Source organism: Athene noctua, chromosome 3 (assembly GCF_965140245.1).
Source record: "Athene noctua chromosome 3, bAthNoc1.hap1.1, whole genome shotgun sequence".
NCBI lineage: Eukaryota > Metazoa > Chordata > Aves > Strigiformes > Strigidae > Athene > Athene noctua.
Genome location: NC_134039.1, coordinates 18,310,434 through 18,330,282, shown reverse-complemented (window position 1 = coordinate 18,330,282; position 19,849 = coordinate 18,310,434). Strand labels below are relative to the sequence as shown.

At 40.3% G+C, this 19,849-nt stretch overlaps 1 protein-coding gene across 4 annotated transcripts in view; it reads right to left on the bottom strand.

The window, feature by feature from the left end:
- CACNA1C (calcium voltage-gated channel subunit alpha1 C) overlaps positions 1 to 19,849 on the bottom strand; it is a 491,623-nt gene that overhangs the window by 166,404 nt on the left and 305,370 nt on the right. For all 4 annotated transcript variants that reach the window (XM_074902152.1, XM_074902151.1, XM_074902149.1 and 1 more), the window contains exons 6-7: positions 11,171 to 11,332; positions 9,098 to 9,294 (exon numbers count right to left, since the gene is read on the bottom strand). In XM_074902152.1, coding sequence (XP_074758253.1) covers positions 9,098 to 9,294; positions 11,171 to 11,332 — 359 coding nt within the window. The remainder of the gene's footprint in view (positions 1 to 9,097; positions 9,295 to 11,170; positions 11,333 to 19,849) is intronic.

Sequence of the window (19,849 nt, the reverse complement as noted above, 5' to 3'; positions counted from 1 at the left end):
TTAGTTTAGCATAGAACATGTTACCCAAAAGTGAAATATTGAAATTCATTTATTGCTATGTGATAAAGCAATTCACATCCTACAGCATGCTGGAACTGCTGCACTTTGAGGATGCAAATAATTCCCTTTAAACTATTCCCTCTTTTTTTTTTTTTTTTTTTTTTTCTCAGTACTGTCTAAGGTCACTCTCTGTCTGCACTGAGCCTGAATGTGTCATAGAGACCAGCTAGGAAAGAACAGACCATACACTGACCCAGGCAGAGTTCTTACAGACACTAGGTCCAGCCTGAGCAGGTCTTCAGGATTTTCCAGAAACATGGCCTGGAGCCCAGTATACCAAGCCATTGTTCTTGATCCATTCTGCTTGTTGATAAAGATGACTGACAGTCCATTTTCCCTAGATCTTCCCTATTCAACAGCTAACATCAGTAGTGACATTACTTTTGCCTTCTTATCACATTACTATTCTTGGTCCCTGAACAGTAGATCTACTTAGAGGAGACTCCTGTCATTGATCCATCTTCAGCGTTCTGCCAAGCTCAGGTCCCTGTACAGGTTACAGCACCCATTAAGGCTCTCCATTCTCTCACGTGACTGATTACATGATGGGGTTAGCTTGTTGGGTGAACTTGCAATTTGCAGAAATGCCATGTAGTGACCTCCAAAAATTATTTCCAATCGTATGACTTAATCAGGATTTGAATTCAAGTCTCCAGAGGCAAAAGTAACAGAGCTTTTTGTGAGTTGTCTTGTTCCCACATAAGTGTGCATAGTTTTTTCTTCCCCTTAAAAGGAAAAGGTTGATCTTTGAAAAAGTCATCCAAAAGCCCAAAGGCTATTTAGCCACAGGGCTGATAGTTCTCTCATTATAGCTGCTGCAGCAGTTTTATCTCTTACTGCTGCTCTGTTATTTAAAAACCTTTTCATCTTTTAAAGGCTTTGGAAATTCACTCCAAAAGAATAAAGTGCTGATTTCAAGCATGAAAATATCCCCTAGGATGGTGAGTTTCCAAAATGAAAGATTTTATTTCATTTTAGAATTCTGGGCTATCCCTTCCTGTCTCTGTTTATTTTGTATTTACATTTGCATGGCTGGTTATCCAGAAAGGATTTTCTGCCTGTTTTACTGTATTGCTGTTTTATAACTGCTTCTATTTATCTCAGTGCAGACTGATAGCAAAATCTACTACATCAGAACAGCACTGATCGCTGCATGCACAGGAATACACAAGCACATACTGTTCATTGATTTACATAGTCAATTAAGTCCTTAAAAATAAAGATAATGAAAAACAGTACTGTAAGCTGTAGATAATCACTACCTTTTTTAATAAGTGCAGGCATGACTGTCAATTCTTTTTTTGCACTTGATCAGTATATCAATTTCCTTTGTAGCCAGTTCCCTACCTATGATATTCCTAGAAATCCATTCTACATTTTAGGTGATGGATTCAGCTTTCAGGTGTGAAATCACACCCCAAATTCTCAAATAAAATGTACAATATCTAGAACTTGTAGCACACAGCTAATAAATCTTCACCTGATAGGCACAGTAGCAATTCACAGATATTGTACAAGCACTAGAGCTTCACTGGAGAAACTACTATCAAAGAACCTGAATAAGTTCAACTGCATTATCGGCAGATAAAGACTGCTCTTCTTTTTCTTGTGAGTCTTATCAGCAACACCAAGTAGGCAAGATCAGCATAATGTTCAGGCCTGATTTCTTCTAGATACGCTTTAAAAGTCTACAGCGTGGACGTTATGTGGTAAATGTTCCTCTGACTGAGTCCTAAACCCCTTAATTTTCTACTTCTGGTCACTTTGTATCTTTAGGGAGATGTGCCCAGTATTGCTTTTAGGCCTTCAGTTCCGGTGCAGTTAAGAGGATTGGAGTTAGAAGAAGACAGTTCTAGAGGAGGCCATGGGCACAGCTAAGCTACGTGCTCATGATGGGATGACCACCCATCATACTGAGTCCTCAAATCCAACTCAGGCAGAAAGCCCACTGAAATCAGTGCATAAAGCCAATATTGGTGGACAAATTCTCTTTGTAGGCAGGAAAGACTAATTCACAGTAAGACTGCTAAGGGTTTAGTAGTATTGCCCTTTGTTGGTAAGGGTTTAGTAGTATTGCCCTTTGTCTTGAAACAAATTAAACTGAAAATAAACATGAGTTTTATAAATGGTCACTTATAGAACCACCACTTGTTTTCTGACCTTGGGCATATTCCCCTCTCTGTTTTTTTCCCATGGTCTAGATAATGAACCAGAGTCTGTTATTTGTGAATTTGTCTAGTGGAAATGGGAAGATGATTGCTTCAGAAGGCAACGGTCATCAGTTCTAAAAAAAAAATGGTAGTAGGGCCCAAGCAGTACACCCACAAACAGAGGCACTCATAATCCTAAATAAGTGCCCCAGTTGCTTAGCTCTTAATTTTATAGCTCTAGGAGAAAAGATTAAAGATTAAAGAGAAGAAAAGACTCTGTTGTTATTAGACAGCAGCAACTAGGAAACAGTCTAAGGAAGAACAAAAGAAGAAAGCATAGAGAAAGGGCAATAGAAAAACAGGGCTAATAAAGAGGTCCTTTCCACGCAGGAGCACTGGGCAGAGGGTCTCCATTAACACCTCCCCATAACCAACTTGAAGAAGCTTATTTTTAATGGGGAGTTTCTTTACATATAGAAGAGGACTGAGAGGTCCAAAGTTGAGGTCTGAAGGGCTCATGAAAACTTCATTTCACAAAGTAAGTGCCTATTTTGCACTGAACAAACGTTCAGCGACAGGTTTTGTGGCAGGTGTCAACTGGCAAGTTACTGCTGTTACTTTCAAGGCAGCACAACAGGCAACCATGACAGTTGCACATGCAGTTGTTCATGAGAAAAAGGAAAACAGATTTAGGTCAGCATTTATGCAAATTAAGTGTGGACACTGGTTTTTCAGTGCATTAGTGCTCTGGCCCTTCAGTGCTCTGAACTATGGGCCCCCTCCCCTTACCCACCACTGCTACAGCAGACGGAGATGAAATAACCTCTGCAATAAGAGATGGGTTGCTTATACTTGCATGCTTATTCTTTGTAAATTTTTCACATCCATGCAAAACCCTGCCAAAAAGATGATTAAAAAACCTCAACCCCACAACAATAAAAGCCCAGCATTTTCTTAGAGGGGTAGGGGTGGATGGGGAATAAACACCATGGAAACATGTAGACAGATATATTCTTAGAATCAGATCATTCTTTTGTGTGGAAAGCCTTACTAATTCTAGCCTAAGTGCTGCAAGAATAAAGGGTTAGAAGGAAAAACACAGCTGGTGAAAATTGGGGGGTGCAGCTCTGCATTTTATGTCTTCCACTTTGTGGCAATATCTCTGTATTCCTCACATCATCTTCTTCATTGGCTGCAACAGGCTGTGGAGGGATGAGAAAAGCTCAGAAGATATGTCAGTGCTGTCAGCAAAATAAATTATACCTGTTGTCCCGTTTTTTCCATTTTCATTTCATGATGGAAATTGTAAGGGTGACTGTAAGCTCTGTTTTCAAGCTCATTTAGTGACTCTTGGAAGTATGATCTCACAGATTTGGAGATGAAGGGATCTTCCAGGACAGCCTGTTTAACCCACTGCACCTGTATTTGCTACTCTATGCTGTCCTTGGAGATGTGATGCTCCTGAATGTTTCCACTGATTCAATCTCACTACATTATGGTCGCTCTACTGCACTGTTTTACACTACTAAAATGTTTTCTTGCCTAGAAGCTGGGCAAGCCTACCAAGGACTGTTCAGTTAAATCTGAGGGAGTCAATATATAATGTGTCAGTTCAGGCGTCTCCTCCAGGGACAGGTTAGCACCCTGGATCTCATCCAGATCTGGCTTTAGTCCATTTATAATAATACAACACACTTTAGTTTACAGTCAGAGCCTTGAATTAAACTGTCCCTGGAGGCACTGCATATTATTTTCAGAGACTCAACCAAGTATTCTGAAGTGTTGTCCAAATGACGCGGGACAAAGCTGATACTCCAAAAATCATGGTAGGCTCAAGTTTTCTCATTATTAATAATCATTAACCAGATCTAGTAGAATTACTCAATCCTAGAATTCAAGATGTAATGGGCAAGCTGTATCCTGATCTCAGGATCAGGTTCTCCACTACCCAGCAGTGTGAATAGCCCAATGCAACAACATATGGTTGCGTTTGCACTTGCTCTGCATTCTGTTTTCATTTATATCTATGATTGCTTAGATGCAGGGAAGTGGAGAGACCGGGCACTTGAGACAGGCTGCAGTGGGCAGTTTTGCATGCAGTGTCACAGTGCTTCAGCTGCAGAAAGCACATTTCACGCAAAGATGAAAGCTTTTCTAGAGACAGGGCACTGTCCAATTTGTATAAAACTCAGAAGTGAAACTTCTCCTGCAGGACAGTAACAAACTGATTAAAAATAATTAAACAGAAGCCCCATTAGGGAAGGTTGAAGTAACTGAATCTGCTCAGATTAGAAAAAGATTAAGGAAAGACAACAACTGCCTCCAAATACTTAAACAGGATGTTACAAACTGCACAGGGATTAATTCTCCTCCTTAGTCAACAAGACAATAAGAAATAACGGACTACATCAGAGACTGATTACAAAATACCAAATGACTCAATTAGCAACATTTGGATTTGCATCTGATGCTGGAAGTTTCCAAGACTGAGGGGTCTTCAGAAATGGGTCTTGGTGCCTGCTCAAGGGAATGAGCTGCTAATGCTGGCTGATCATACATTAAGTAGCTTTGAGAATAATAAGCTCATCTTTTTACAATGCATAGGAAAGATTATGATGTGACGTATCATAAGAGGTGCCTGTCTACTCAAATGATTCTGTGAACTGACTGCATATGAGATAAAGCCACCTGGCAGTTTTACTGGGACAAAGTAAACCTTGTAAGACTGAGGCAGTATAGGAGATGTGCTCCTATAAACACCTAACGCTCCTTTCAACAAAGATCAGTTCTTCAATGAAGAGTCAACAAAGTTGTTTTGCACAGATTTTCAACCTGTCCAATATAGTTATTTCACTTTAAAAATGTGGCTCCTTGTAAGAAATTATCTTACCTGCCAGTATAGCAGTGTCAAACTGTTTTCCCTACGATTTTTCTTTCACATTTCAAAATAAGCCAGTCTACTCACAAGTCTCATCTGCTGAGTGAGAGAGGAGACTGGAAAGTGTATTGATCTCATTGATGTCCAGTCCTTCTAGGGAATAAAAGTTTACTGCTTTCCTGTCTTTGATTATATTTTTGTGAGAATGTGGATCACAGCTTGCGAAACAGTACTACATGAAATATGAGACAGGCTTCACTACAGAGGTGAAAAGCTGGAGGAGGCATGAAGCATGAAGAAGGAAGCAAGAAACTGAAGGTAAAATTTGAAGAGCTAAGTGGATTAGGAATCCAGGACTTGCAGAAGGTCATACAGCTTTCTAACTTTAAAACATGCAGGCTTAACCTTGAAAAGTGTAGCACAAGACAAGCATAAGTTTCATGAAATAACTACTATATTTTTTAGGGAACATGCTGCAATGTGCTAGGACCCCTCCATTCCCACTGAGAGGAATGCAGAGATTGAGGTATCTTTCAAAAGCTATTTTTCAGTAAATAGGAAGGTATAATTGAAAAGCACTTATAGAAAAGTTCAGACCAAGGGAATTGCTTCATTGTCTGAACTTTTACAGCCAAGTAATTCAGCCCAGAGCATTATCTGTTGTTCTGCTGAGTTTTAGGTCAGGCTCTTCTTTTCAGATTTAAGGAGGGAGCAAAGAAAACTCATACATCCACATGTATGTCCTTCAAAGACTATCACAACAGACACCAAGGCCCTGATTAGGCATCTGAAAGTCCTCGTAATGTACACATGACTGCATGTGGAAAAATCTCAATAGCATGATTAAGATTTTACAAAATAGAAGGTAAGATCCTGGCCTTTTGAAATTAATTGGAATTTTGCCATTGACCTCAGCAGGACCCCAGATTCAAACCTAGGTATCTACCCTGAATTGCAGAGGAACTAAGAACCTATCAGTTTGCTTGAACTTTGAATGCTCATCACTTTTAATATTAACCTATTAGCTTACACCATTAAGTTTAAAGAATGACCTCTGAAAATTATCACCTAAAACTTTCAGCAACAAAATTGTCTGACTTGCGGACAACATTTTCTTATACTATTCTTTAATCTGTACTTTCAGTATAAAATGGACAACCAACTGTCTATCTCAGGATGTGGTTGGATAGAGAGGATCTTTAAATCTGAATTTCTAACTTAACTAACTGCACATTTATTTCCTAATAAAGCAAATTTTAACTTCTATGACCTCACTGTGGATCCAGGAAATCTTTCAAAGTATTATCTACTTGAGAAGAGAATAGCCTCTATCTCTGCACTCTTGTGGTGATACAGCCCCCAATGGGTTGTCTACAACAAGTCCACTCTTCCTTGGCTGAAAAAGCAAAGGCCAGGGAGTAGAGTTATATATGAGCCAGACTTCACTAAAGAAACAGTGGCTTGCACTCTCAGAAATTAAAATGTTGCATCTTTTTGATTCTTTACTATCCAGGAGTAGTCTTCCTTTTCATCTGGCCAGCTTAAGATAGAATGCCCTTTCCTTGAACTATAAAGCTTACTACATAAACCACAGTAGATATGGTTTGAAACACCCACATATGAAATTACAGTGTGAATGTTTAGAGACTGTTTATATATATAAATATTAAAGCCACAGTGTTTCTCATAGGTGTGCCCTGTAGTTATCGCCCAGTCAACATCTGCTCCCAGAGTAGCACAGATCTCTCTGCAGAAGGAAATATGTATTGCATCTCAGATACCTTCTTCACCATATGGCAAACACTGATCAGATCTCACTTCTATCCACTTTGTCAATATAACATAGAGGCAAAAAGTCATACAGGACAACAGTACTCTTAGAATTGTTTACAGCAGCTTAACCAAGTATGTCTGTCAGCTCAGGTGTTCAGGTATTTACTCAAACTTTGTATTTCATAGCCTTTAAACATAGGTGATATGTTTTTTTCTCTACCGACTACATTTCCTCCTCCTCAATTACTGAAATTTTATCTGCAGTGCTAACTCTTATCTTTTGTAGACTTCTCTAGGAATAACTAGGAACAGATTATAACAAATATTTCTTTTGTTTCCAAGCGTTCTATTAAAGCCATAATCTAAAGGGCTAACTATACAGGTGCCCCTAAAAATAATGACCATCAATCTGTATTACTTTTGGGTCTCAGTTCACCGTACTGTCTCTGAAGAGAAAAAAAAACAGCTCAGGAAATCAGTGAAAAAAGCTGTCTGAATACGAAACAAAAGCCAACAGCTGAAATCCAGGTTGCTGCAGGGACACCATAAAAAAACCACCTGCAGCAGCTATGGTAGGAAATCATTTAGTAGTGAGTTTATGGTTTTGGCTCCTGTTAGAAGATACCTGATAAATGAGTTCTGAATGATTTGCTTCCAGTCATGCAAATGACACAGGGACCCAAAAGTGTGTCGATTGGCAGGGTCTTTCATAACACATGCCTTTACAGAAAATGATAACTTGTGGATAGGTTTCACAATACTAAATGGTATATGCTGCCAAAACTATTTACACGTTTATTCATGACACCTTTTACTCTCTCCTATTTCCCCTGAACTACCTATAGATCTCTCAATCACACAAAGACAGGAGGAATGTGAGCTAAATGTGGTAAGAATACAGGTTTATTATATATAGCCATAGTTGAGCCATTGAGTAGTTTTGCCCAACTCCTTTTCTGAGTTAACTTCTGTTCTTTGTTATTTTATTAATCTATACCGTCTTTTCAACTAAAGGCAATTTTTGTGCTCCGAGACCCATACTCCTCTTGTGGTACAATCTCTGCCCTTCCTTAGAAGGAAGCTAGAATCACAATTCTGATCTTAATTTATGAGGATAGAGACAACTGCTAGCTGTTCCACATAGAGACTATCTATTGCAAATAAGCTAAATCTTCAATGGGAAACCTTGCAAACTAACTCACTGATGGCTAGCAGGCAGCTTCAGGCTCGTGTTTAAGAGAGAAGTTGCTGTTGATTAACAGTCCAGGCCTCAGTCCAAATTATCTTTTTGTGTGCTTTGGGTCCTCTTGAGTTAAATTCCATTTTGCACTGTAGCACACCCTACCATCTTGGAGAACCAGGTGTCATAACATGTCAGTCTTCAAAGTTAGTCAGAGTCCAGGTTAGCCTTATACAGACAGGACTGAGCTGTGTGTGAATTAAATTCCTGGACAATAACATAGTGCTGCAAAAGTTGATGGTAAGAGCTAATCCAGAAGCATGTTTATATCTAGTTTACAGGTGAATGCTAAATCTAATTTTAATTCCAATAGTATAATTGTATTGCCACCAAAATTCCTAACACATTAGGAATTAAAAGGTAGAAAGTAAAACTACTGAAACTTTCAGAATTAGCTTAAAGGACAAGATGAGACTGCGTTTAGATTAAAGATAAAATCATGTTTCAGCTAAACATATAATCATGATCAATATCAATATCAGAGTTAGAAGAATTTATTCTGATACTGTTATGATAAAAGTCATCATCAGGAGTAGTACTGCTATGAAAAGGGATTTGTGAGACCTTTCTTACAAAACCTACAAGCTGATCAGCGTAGTGCCTTTGTAAGGTTAATGCCATGGGTAGAGCATACAGGCATCTGCCACAAATACTTCTATATCAGTAATCTGGAGATGTACAAGGTATTTCACTCCCGCAGAGAGGGTCTTTACATGACATTCTGCTCAGCGAGGTTACATTGCAAATCCTCAAACCAATAAGCCACATGCCATCTTTCAGTATTAAAATATCAATGGAAAGTCAACATTTACATTTGATTTAACTGTGCCAGATAAACCCTCCCATTTTCCTCACTAATATTCTGAGTTAATTAAGCTCCATGCTAGCAATCACGCCTTCACTATATAGAATAAGCAAGAAAGATAAAGCCCTGAAGTTTCAACATAGCTGTAACACATAAGCAGGCCTTGCAGTTTATCATTTTCGGATACGTACCCAGTACAGTACATCTGTCCAGCCCTCCATCGTAATGCACTGAAACACCGTCAGCATGGCAAAAGCAAAATTGTCAAAATTCGTAATGCCGTGCTTAGGTCCCTCCCAGCCTGCCTTACACTCGGTGCCGTTCTGACACTGCCGCCCGTGCGCAGACTGGGGGGCACAGGGAGATGGATCATCTTCTGCAGGTGTATCTTAAAGGAAAGGAGGGAGAAAATCAAGATTAAGAGAACTAATTGCTATTTGACATACTGATAAGCATTTTATCAAATACATTTTGCAGTGAATTTAACAGATTTCTCTAGGAATACACAAGAAACTGTACTAATTTTAATGGGTGGAGGGATGTTCTGCTGTGCTTCACTTACTTCATGTAAAAATAACGACCAAGTTGTCAGATTTTACAGTCAAAACTAAAATGCCTTTCAACATAAGAGGGAACATTAGATTGGCTATTACATTTCTTTAAGCTGCGTTATGACCAGTGTTTTCATACCACAGTCACCTGGCATCTAGGTTAATCCTGGAAGGGAACTGCAGCACTGACTGGCACTCCACTGAAGCAGGCTGAACCCCTGCAAGCAGACAGGCTTCAGTGCTCTGGAGAGAGGTTGACACAGTGCTGGGTCATGGCTAAATTACAGCAGAAAGTCTCTGGAGCTCTGCTCTTTTGGAGTGTAGAAGCTGTGCAGCATTTTATCAATAGCCCAGTGGCACTCAGAAGCTCTGTAAGATTACTGCTTGATTATCCACCCCTTATTCAAGTGTACAAGTGTTTCCAAAAATCTGAGAACCCATACAACAAGTCGGCCTAAATGCTTTGGTATATGAAAAATGCTACATAAAACATTTTATAAGCACAAAAACTCCTGCAACAGTATTTTTAAAAAATATATGGATTTCAGAGCTTGGTGCTACATTTATAACAGTTGTAGGTATGTATGTATGTGTGGAGGAGCAGGTAATTATGTTTGTTTCTTATCTTATATGGCAAATAATGTGATTTTCCAAAAGTTATGATCACAATCTGATCATTAAAGCATGCCAGAAATAGCAATATTAGAATCAGATGCTGTACTGTAAATTATTCCAGACAGTATGGAGAAAGATACATACTTTAAATACATAAACCAGACTAACAATTCATTATACTTCTAGCATCAGTTCCAGAAAACGACATCTGCCGACATTATAAAAGCAGAAAATATAGAACTTCTGAAACTATTTCCTGCTGTACAACATTTTCTTGGTTACAAACTGAACTGGGTCCTAAACACTGGCACCCACCCCCACACGGGAAAGCACTGCTGTTCAAGTTCAATAAATCAAATGAAAAAGAGCAGATGGTTAGATGAGTGAGTGACAACACAATTGAATTATTCTGAAATTTGAATATTACTTTCTGTAAATAATTTGAAAATTTTTCCCTGATGGATTTGGTGCAAAAATTTTCCTCTCATTAATATAATTTTGCTTTCTTCCTAGCTGCACTTCTAAGCATGGTTACAGTCTGTGATTAAAAAAAGAGGCCTCTATTAGATATTAAAAAAACCTGGACCTCTATTAGATATTGCTTTACAGTGATACTGGTTTAAAATGAAGATGGATTTGTGTACAAGGTTAATAATAAAAGAGTTGTTCATTTCTGTGAAGTCATCTCATTTGTAGTTCAGTTCGTTAGTGGTGAAATCATCACTGCTTCAGTGTTGCTTGAGCCTCTGGGAGTTGCTGAACTCAAGCTGGATTGTAGTGCTGAAGGTCCACGTTAAGAAGTTCACTACTGTGTTCATCAGGAATTGACAGTTTTGCATGTAGCCTTTACAGACAGACCAACAACTGAGCACCCAAGATGAGCAAGCTGAACTGTCATTGTTAGAGACAGTCTCTCCACATCAAAGGTGATTCATATCCAAGAAGCAGAACAGAGGAACCACCACTGTGAAACCCTAAACAGGTACACAGCAGGGAGAAACAGCCACTCATCTCCTGTGCCAGCACAAATGCTCCATTATATATGGGGAAAGCCCGCCTCAGAAAATCTTTGTGCGTATGATACAGTGTTCCCCTTACCTATCAGTCCCCCTTGCACATGGTAGCAGGTCTTATGCATCTTCCCCATGAATAACTCCAGTCCAATGATGGCATAGATAATAATGACAAACAGCACCAGCAGGGCAATATGCAACAAAGGGACCATGGCCTTGATAATTGAATTTAGAACCACCTGGAGGCCTGCAGAGAAAACAGAAGGAGGCACTTACTGGCAAGAGAACAAAATTTAGAAAGCTTATAAATGTCACAATAATATGTCATTTTTATTTCATTCTTCCTCACCTGAACTCATTATCTTGATGATGTAAAGGTGTACATTTACAGATCACCTTCCTCCAGAAGATCCCCAACATTTCACAAATTTACCATCACAGCCTAGATCACAGACTAAAGTAAAACAGGTATTAACTTACCTGTCACCAAAATACCACCACTCTAGGGAGGGAATACATTAGCTGTTTTGCCTGTTCTTGAAAGCCAGACCTAAAGTGTTCTCCAGACAGTATTGAGGACTGATTGACGTTGTTCTTGTGGGGGACTTTAACCTCTTGGGTATCTGCTGGGAATACAACACAGCAGAGGGGGAACAATCCAGGAGGTTCCTGGAATGTGTGGAGGATAACTTCCTCACACAGTTGGTAAGTGAGCTGACCAGGGAAGGTGCCCTCCTGGACCTGCATCTTGTGAACAGGGAAGAGCTTGTGGGAAAGGTAAAGGTTGGAGGCTGTCTAGGGTGCAGTGATCATGAGATGACTGAGTTTTCAACCCTTGGAGAAACAAAGAGAGGGGTTAGTAAAACTGCCACCTTAGACTTCTAGAGGGCTAACTTTGACCTGTTCAAAAGACTGATTGACAAAATCCCTTGGGAGGCTGCCCTGAAGGATATGGGAGTCCAGGAAGGCTGGATGTACTTCAAGAGAGAAGTCTTAAAGACACAGGTGGAGGCTGTTCCTGCGTGCCAAAAAACAAGCAGGCGGGGAAGGAGACCGGCTTGGCTAAACAGGGACCTTTGGCTGGATCTCAGGAACAAAAGGATAATCTATTGCCTTTGGAAGAGGGGGCAGGTCTCTCATGAAGACTATAAAGATGTAGTGAAGTTATGCAGGGAGAACATTAGGAGAGCCAAAGCACAGCTAGAGCTCAACCTGGCTACAGCTGTTATAATAAAAAATGTTTCTATTAATTCATTAACAACAAAAGGAGGATTAGGGAAAATCTCCCTCCTTTATTGGATGCAGAGGGAAACATAGTAACAAAGGATGAGGAAAAGGCTGAGGTGCCTACTTTGCCTCAGTCTTTAGCAGTGGAACTGGCTGTCCCTGGACACCCAGCCTCATGAGCTGGGAGATGGAAAGGAGAAGCAGATCGAGGTCAGCACAGTTAAAGAGGAAGTGGTCAGAGACCTGCTACACCTCTTGGAAGCACACAAGTCTGTGGGACCGGATGGGTTACACCCAAGGGTGCTGAAAGGGTTGGCAGATGTGCTCGCCAAGCCCTTTTTCATGATTTACCTGAAATCATGGCTAACTGGGGAGGTCCCATTGGACTGGAGGATAGCAAATGTGACACCCATCTACAAGAGAGGTAGAAAGGAGTATCTGGGAAACTATAGACCTGTCAGTCTGACCTCGGTGCCAGGGAAAGTAATGGAACAGATCATCTGGAGTGCCATTACAAGTCATATAATGGACAACTAGATGATCAGGCCCAGTCAGCATGGGTTTATGAAAGACAGGTCCTGCCTGACAAACCTGATCTCCTTCTGTGACAAGATGACCCAACTACTGAACGAGGGAAAGGATGTTGATATTGTCTACCTGGATTTTCGAAAACCATTTGACACAGTTCCCCATAGAATTCTCATAGAAAAACTGGCTGCTCATGGCCTGGATGAGCGTATGGTCTGCTGGCTCAAGCACTGGCTGGATGGACGGTCCCAGACAGTGGTGGTCAGTGGAGCTAAATCCAGCTGGTGGCCGGTCACAAGTGGTGTTCCTCAGGGCTCAGTGTTGGGACCATTTCTGTTCAGCATCTTTATTGATGATCTTGATAAGGACATAGAGTGTATCATCAGTAAGTTCGCAGATGACACCAAGTTAAGTGGGAGTGTCGATCTGCATGAAGATAGGGAGGCTCTACAGAGAGACTCGGATAGATTCAGTCGGTGGGCCAACGTTAACGGGATGAGCTTCAACAAGGCCAAGTGCCAGGTCCTGCACTTGGGCCACAACAACCCCATGCATGGCTACAGGCTTGGGGAGGTGTGGCTGGAGAGCTGTCTGGAAGAGAAGGATCTGGGGGTTCTAATTGACAAGCAGCTGAACATGAGCCAGCAGTGTGCCCAGGTGGCCAAGAAAGTCAACGGCATCCTGGCTTGTATTAGAAATAGTGTGACCAGCAGAAGTAGGGAGCTGATAGTCCCCCCGTACTCTGCACTGGTGAGGCCACACCTCGAGTATTGTGTCCAGTTTTGGGCACCCCAATACAAGAGAGATATTGAGGTGCTGGAGTGAGTGCAGAGGAGGGCAACAAAGCTGGTGAAGGGTCTGGAGAATAAATCTTATGAGGAGTGATTGAAGGAGCTGGGACTGTTTCATTCAAGGAGAAGGCTGAGGGGAGACCTCATCACTCTCTATAGCTACCTGAAAGGACATTGTAGAGAGGGTGGTGCTGGTCTCTTCTCATAGGTCATTAGTGACAGAACAAGAAGGAATGACTTTAAACTGCAACAGGAGAGGTTTAGACTGGACATTAGGAAAAAAAAAATTTACAGAAGGAGTGGTCAGACAGTGGAATAGGCTGCCCAGGGAGGTGGTGGAGTCACCATCCCTGAATGTGTTTAAGGGTTGTTTAGATGAGATGTTGGGGGATATGGTGTAGGGGAGAACTCTGTAGAGTAGGGCTGATGGTTGGACTCGATGATCTCAAGGGTCCTTTCTAACCTGAATGATTCTGTGATTCTGTGAGGAGAGTTAAAGCATAGGAAAAACAAAGAACAATCAGAACTGAAGCAGGACAAAACCAGTGAGACACACAAGAGAGCAAATGTTGGGGTACCACAGAGCTGCAACCCAGAGCATGGGAAGAAGTCATATTCTGGGTTCTTCCAGAGGTCCAGCCAGTCTCAGGCAGAGCCTGAGCTGATGAAGGACCACCAAACACATACTGACTGAGAGCTCCTGGCCCTCTTAGAATCTACCTGTACTCCAGATCCACCCCACCTTACTTCAGCCTGAACAGAGGGGGAGTCAGAACCAGCAGTGCTGGTTTTGCCCCAAGATTTAGGGATCACTCTATAACAGAGGTTGTCCAGGTCCCTAGAAAGGGGTATGAAAAAAATATTATTACATGGCTGTTGTTAAGGCATGAGACTGGTATAACTCCTAATCAAGGGTGAGCCAAACATTTCCAGAAAGGCCCAGGAAAGGTGACTTGTAGCCGAGTTTGCTAAAGCACTAAGCAGCTCAGATGCAGTTAACTCAAGATGTATATTCATGGGCCAGTCTAGTCTCCTTCTCCTCATTTGTAAAACCAGAATAACAAAGCTGGCCTCACAAGCCTTTAGTAAAGATTTGCATTTACAAAGGTCTTAAAGTATTATCACTGGTGGCAATGATGACAACCACTGTCACTGGCAAGTTATTAATGTTGGAAGTATTGAGAGACCTCTAGAACTGTAGTCTACAAATAGCCAGGTCAGAACAATTATGAGGTCATGATTTTGCAGTGACTGAGTGGCAGAAGCCACTGTCTTCTTCAAATTCTGTCATCCCCTCAGAGAAGTTGGTATTAGCTGTGATTTTTGAAAAAAGCAGTTCATGAGTTGTAAATGTCTGTTATACATCTGCCAAGAGAGTTTGCGGTAATTTAAGTTTTAAAATTTATCATCTAAGATCTTAGATTTTCATTTTTATTACTTTTTAAAACTAATTTAAATACTTTCTAATAAGGATGACACATCTCTTGGCAAGGACTTTTACTCGTAGGCAAACCACTTGTCAATTCACAGCTAAGGTTGAGACTTTGTGTTTGCTCCCTAGCCATGATGGAATGCAGCAGAAGCAATATCAAAGGTGGCATCAGCTGCCAGGCCAGCAACATCATTCACTGCCTTCTAGTCATCCAAAGCTGGCTACTGGCATCCCTCTAGTCCGAACATTTTTTCAGGTGTCTGCAGTCAGTTCAGTTTTCTGTTAATGGTTCATGCTACTATCCAAAGGGAGCGATATTCAGCATGAAACATTCTGGCTTTCACAAAGAGATCTTTACATGAAGTACAATACTGAAAGGATCAAAACTCATACCATACAAGAGTGGCTCAGTTGCTGCTGGATTTTTTTGGTAAAAAATATTGCCGTGATTACAGCCTTTCCCCTTATATGCTAAGCTCATTCAGTCTAATTCTAAATATATACAGAAAATGAATTGCAATCCACATCAACATGACTCCAATACTTTACAGCAGGTGAGAATGTAACATTCACCAGAAAATTAAAACAATGTCCCGCCTTCTCCCAAACAATGTACAATACAAGAAAGTTAAAAGACTACAGACTGCTACAAACCTTAAAAAAATATCCACAAACTTTGCAGATTAAAATATATGTAGCTTCAAATAAATCTACATAAAAGAAAATAAAGACCTCCATTTCTAGTGATTTTAGGAGACTTGTTAATCCAAAATGTAGACAAGATTACAAGGTTAACAGTTCTAATACCAGGTCTTATGTAATTTACCCTTAATTATTATTATTAACTGATTTAATATTCATCATAGGATATACACAGTGGTCTTTGAGAGTGTAATGAGGACAGACACAACGATGAACAAAAAGCTCTCTCATTTTAAATGTAGTTTCATTATCACCCATGCCATGAAAGTGCTTCAGTGTACTACAGTTGTCCAGAGAAGATAATACCTGCACAAACCAATGCACTCGGTGTTAACAAAGCAGTGCCTGTGAAATCAAAGGCTTGCACTATAAACATGAGATGACAAGGTGCTTAGACAGTCAAGAGGAACATGTACCACCAGAAGATTTACAGAATCTTCAGCTAGCTTAATTAGAGAAAAGCTTCTTGAGGATAATAAACCAACTTTGAAGAAGAGATGAACTACTGAATAGTGTTAGTATGAACTGGTGTGTGTGCTGTGCCCTGTTAGGGCAGTCTGTTTTTAAATCCAGATGTTTCCACTAATTAACAAACTTACATACATTACCATTAAAAGTATTCAGAGAGTTTCTAAAAGTTTAAAACTGTGAACCATGCAGCAACTTCAGAAACGTCCTCTCAGAAGATGTAACAAATGTTATTTGTAGAAGGGTATATACACATCATCATGCTTCCTGCATTGTTGCCAAACCTACTGCTGCTAGTAAACTACCTTATTCTCAGGCAGCCACTTGCAACATGAATAGTTGGACATGCAAGGTATGGCATAAGGAACCAGGCCCAGACAATCAGAAAAGTCAGCGTAGTAGCAAGGGAGAAGAACAGGAAGAGCAGATAAAGAAGGATTAAAGGACTAGGGGAGAGTCATAAGTAGGTGTACCAGAGACACTTTTAAAATAAAAACTCCACTTGCTTCAAAACACATCAAATCTGCGTTCTGAAATCTGAGACACAGATCAGTGTCTGTGGATGATCAGATGCATTTCTGATCAGGGTAAAGCAAGGTGAACCATCCCCTTACATGCAGTCACAAAGCTTTTTCTAACAATTGGTGAGAACTTCTACACACTTTCACATGCTCTTTCCCTGTGCAGAAAAAAAGACAGTTGAACATAAAAAAAAATTCTTTCTCTGTTCCAACTCATGCATGCTCTTAATTTTTGCAGACTGTGACATATCACCTAACGTGGGTGCTCACAATACAGGGGCAATACAGTTCCACTTACCTGATGCTCTGTAATATACCATTTCACACCTTTGGCATTTTCTCCCTTGTGCAGGTAAGGCTTGCACTAAGTTGTGCAGTTTATAATAATAATTAAATCAGAATGCCTGGTGGCCTGATCAGACTGCAAAGTCAGCCTCTGGATTTCAAGTAGGTGATGCCAATAACTGCCTTCCCCCAGCAGAGTGAAGAGCTGCATTTTTACACTGCTTTACAAAGGCTGGCAATGCTATTGTTGGCCAACCATAAATGCAGACTCCTAAACTTATGTCTTGGCAAGTAAACGTAAAAACAAACGGTTTTCAAATATTTAGCATTCTAAATGTACTTATTTATTCGTAAAAGCTCTCCATGTGCTAGACACTCTCCAGATATCTGTGAAGGCACAGCATCTGCCTTGAGGAGCTCACTCTAGGCTGGACAAGGAGATAACTGCACAGAGGTTAGGGAAAGTGACACAAAAGGGACTGCTTGCACTTTTTCGGCTCGTGCTTTTCTTGTGTTAATAACTTAAGATCTTAAACAGCTCTTAGTATTTATTTTAAAAGCACTTCAGTTTACCTTTAAAAAAAACGTCTTGGCTGTATTCTTTTGGCTGACACTGACTCCATAAATGTTTCAGTAAACAAAACATGTTAATGCCATTCCCTGAGCTTACAGAATTTAGCATTTGTTTACACTGATAAAATATTTAGATATTTATTACATGGGAACAATACTGATTTTTATACCAGGACAAGCCCTTTTCAGCCTCCATTCATCCAAGAGTTTAGGGCACAACTGGGGAGTAGAGGGAATGGGGAAAAAAGAAGGAAAAGAGCTTATACCAAGCAACATTGATTTTTCTCAAAGCTATGGGAAATATACTGTTAGGGATGCTGCAGATGTTTTAGAGCTATTATATGATGCTGTATTTTTCTCTCAGGAAGACAACCATGAGAGGGGCTGGTTCTTGTCTCATCAATTCAGGCAGTTATTGAAGAATGTCCTTATCCCTAAGCATGTGAGTGTCTGCACCTAAAGCAATGGGATTACCTACATACCCCATTGTGTACTTACAAGGTTTTTTGGATTTCAACCAATGCTCAGCAAGATGGCACAAAAAAAAGTGCATGAGACCAGCTTCTAAAATGCACTTGGCATTGTTGTGCTGTGGAACATATCCAAAGAAACTAATGGTAGGTTGGTCTCAGAAAAAAACATTTAGGCCTTTCCATGCAGAGCTCTATCTCATATTTTCATGTGTCTTCAATTTTGGATCAAACTTGGACAGGGTGTTTTCCTGTTCTTATCATATTAGTAGTCCAGATTTTTGCAGAAAGCGTAGCCTGAGTCTACTCGTTCATTGGTTTTGCAGGTCTATATTTTGCCTACACCTCAGTGTTGCCTGAACTAGGAGGATGAGTAGGCACAGTCTATTCCTCCTGGGAATGAGCAGGAATGAAAGAGAAAGGAGAGGACTTTTAACTCCATCCATCCCTCCTTTGCCTCCTGATACACACACAAAGACACAGAGATTTTCATGCTTAAGCCAGTGCCAAGGGCGTGGGAAGTAATTATTTTTCTGCTAATATAGTTCAGAAGAAAACTACTATTTCTGCAAGCAATGAAGAAGCAAGGGAGAATTTGTGACTCAGCACAGTGCCTGAGTCAGATTACTTCTGGGAACCACTCTTAAGTGGTAGAGTTTATTCACCATATCCAATCACAGTTATTTCTGATGACACACTAAGAGACTGACACTACACTTATCTCTATTTCCAAACCACAAGCAATATAACCGGTAATATTCCCCCAAATGGATGTTTATCATTTAATAAACATAGGCATTGGCTAAGAAAATGGAAAAATATTAAATATTCATAAATATGAAAGGTTTTATACCAATTTTAAAGGAACCCTGGAAAACAACATTTTTGTCACAAAACCGTTCACAGTCATGGCAAGATATCTTAGATAAGTACATCTGCGACGGTTTGTGAGGGAAAACATTAAGGACTTTCTTCATCAGTGCTGTGAAGGGAACTCATATGGCACAGTTCAGTTAAGGACAGCTGCATGGTAACAATTTGGGGAGGTAGTCCCTTACTGTCTTGTGGGAGTCTCAAAATATTAGTGGCAGATTGCTAGATAAAGCAAATTCTGTGGGTGTAGTGTAGCGTTCTTGGGGATGCAGATGTCACTTCTATTTCAAGAATAATAGAGAAGGTCTTGGAATAGGAAGCAAAGACATGACACAGGACAGAAAACTAGCAAAGTGAAAAGAAAAAAAAACCAGGAAAGATACTTTTCAAGTGGAACAGTGATTATTTGGAGTAGGTAATACTATTTAAACATATATGAGCATACAATTCAAAACCATATGCTAGAATGAATAGAAAAAAGAAAGTTTTGGCATCTGCTCCCAATGTTCTCATTCCTCCATTTCCAAACCATTCTTTCATTGACTTCTCAAACTGAAATACACACACACAAAAGGAGATACATACAAGTGGGCCTGTGTATGCAAGAACAATTGTTTTATTTTTAGTCACGTCTTGCAATACTGCTCTTGCCTCATCCTTTGAGGCGAGAAAGGAACAGCAGAACAAACCAAAAAGTCACAAAAAACCTCTTGGATCCAGCTCTTCCTTCTGGATCCTTTTCTCTTGGGAAGCAATTTGTTTTCCATATTCTCTGCTTGTCAGACTGACCTAACTTAAACAGTCAAACAAGACAGGTTGCCTTCAGCATGGTGGCCACACAGCCCCAGTTTTTGGGTGCCTGAGCAGGATGGTTGGATAAATGTACAGATTGCC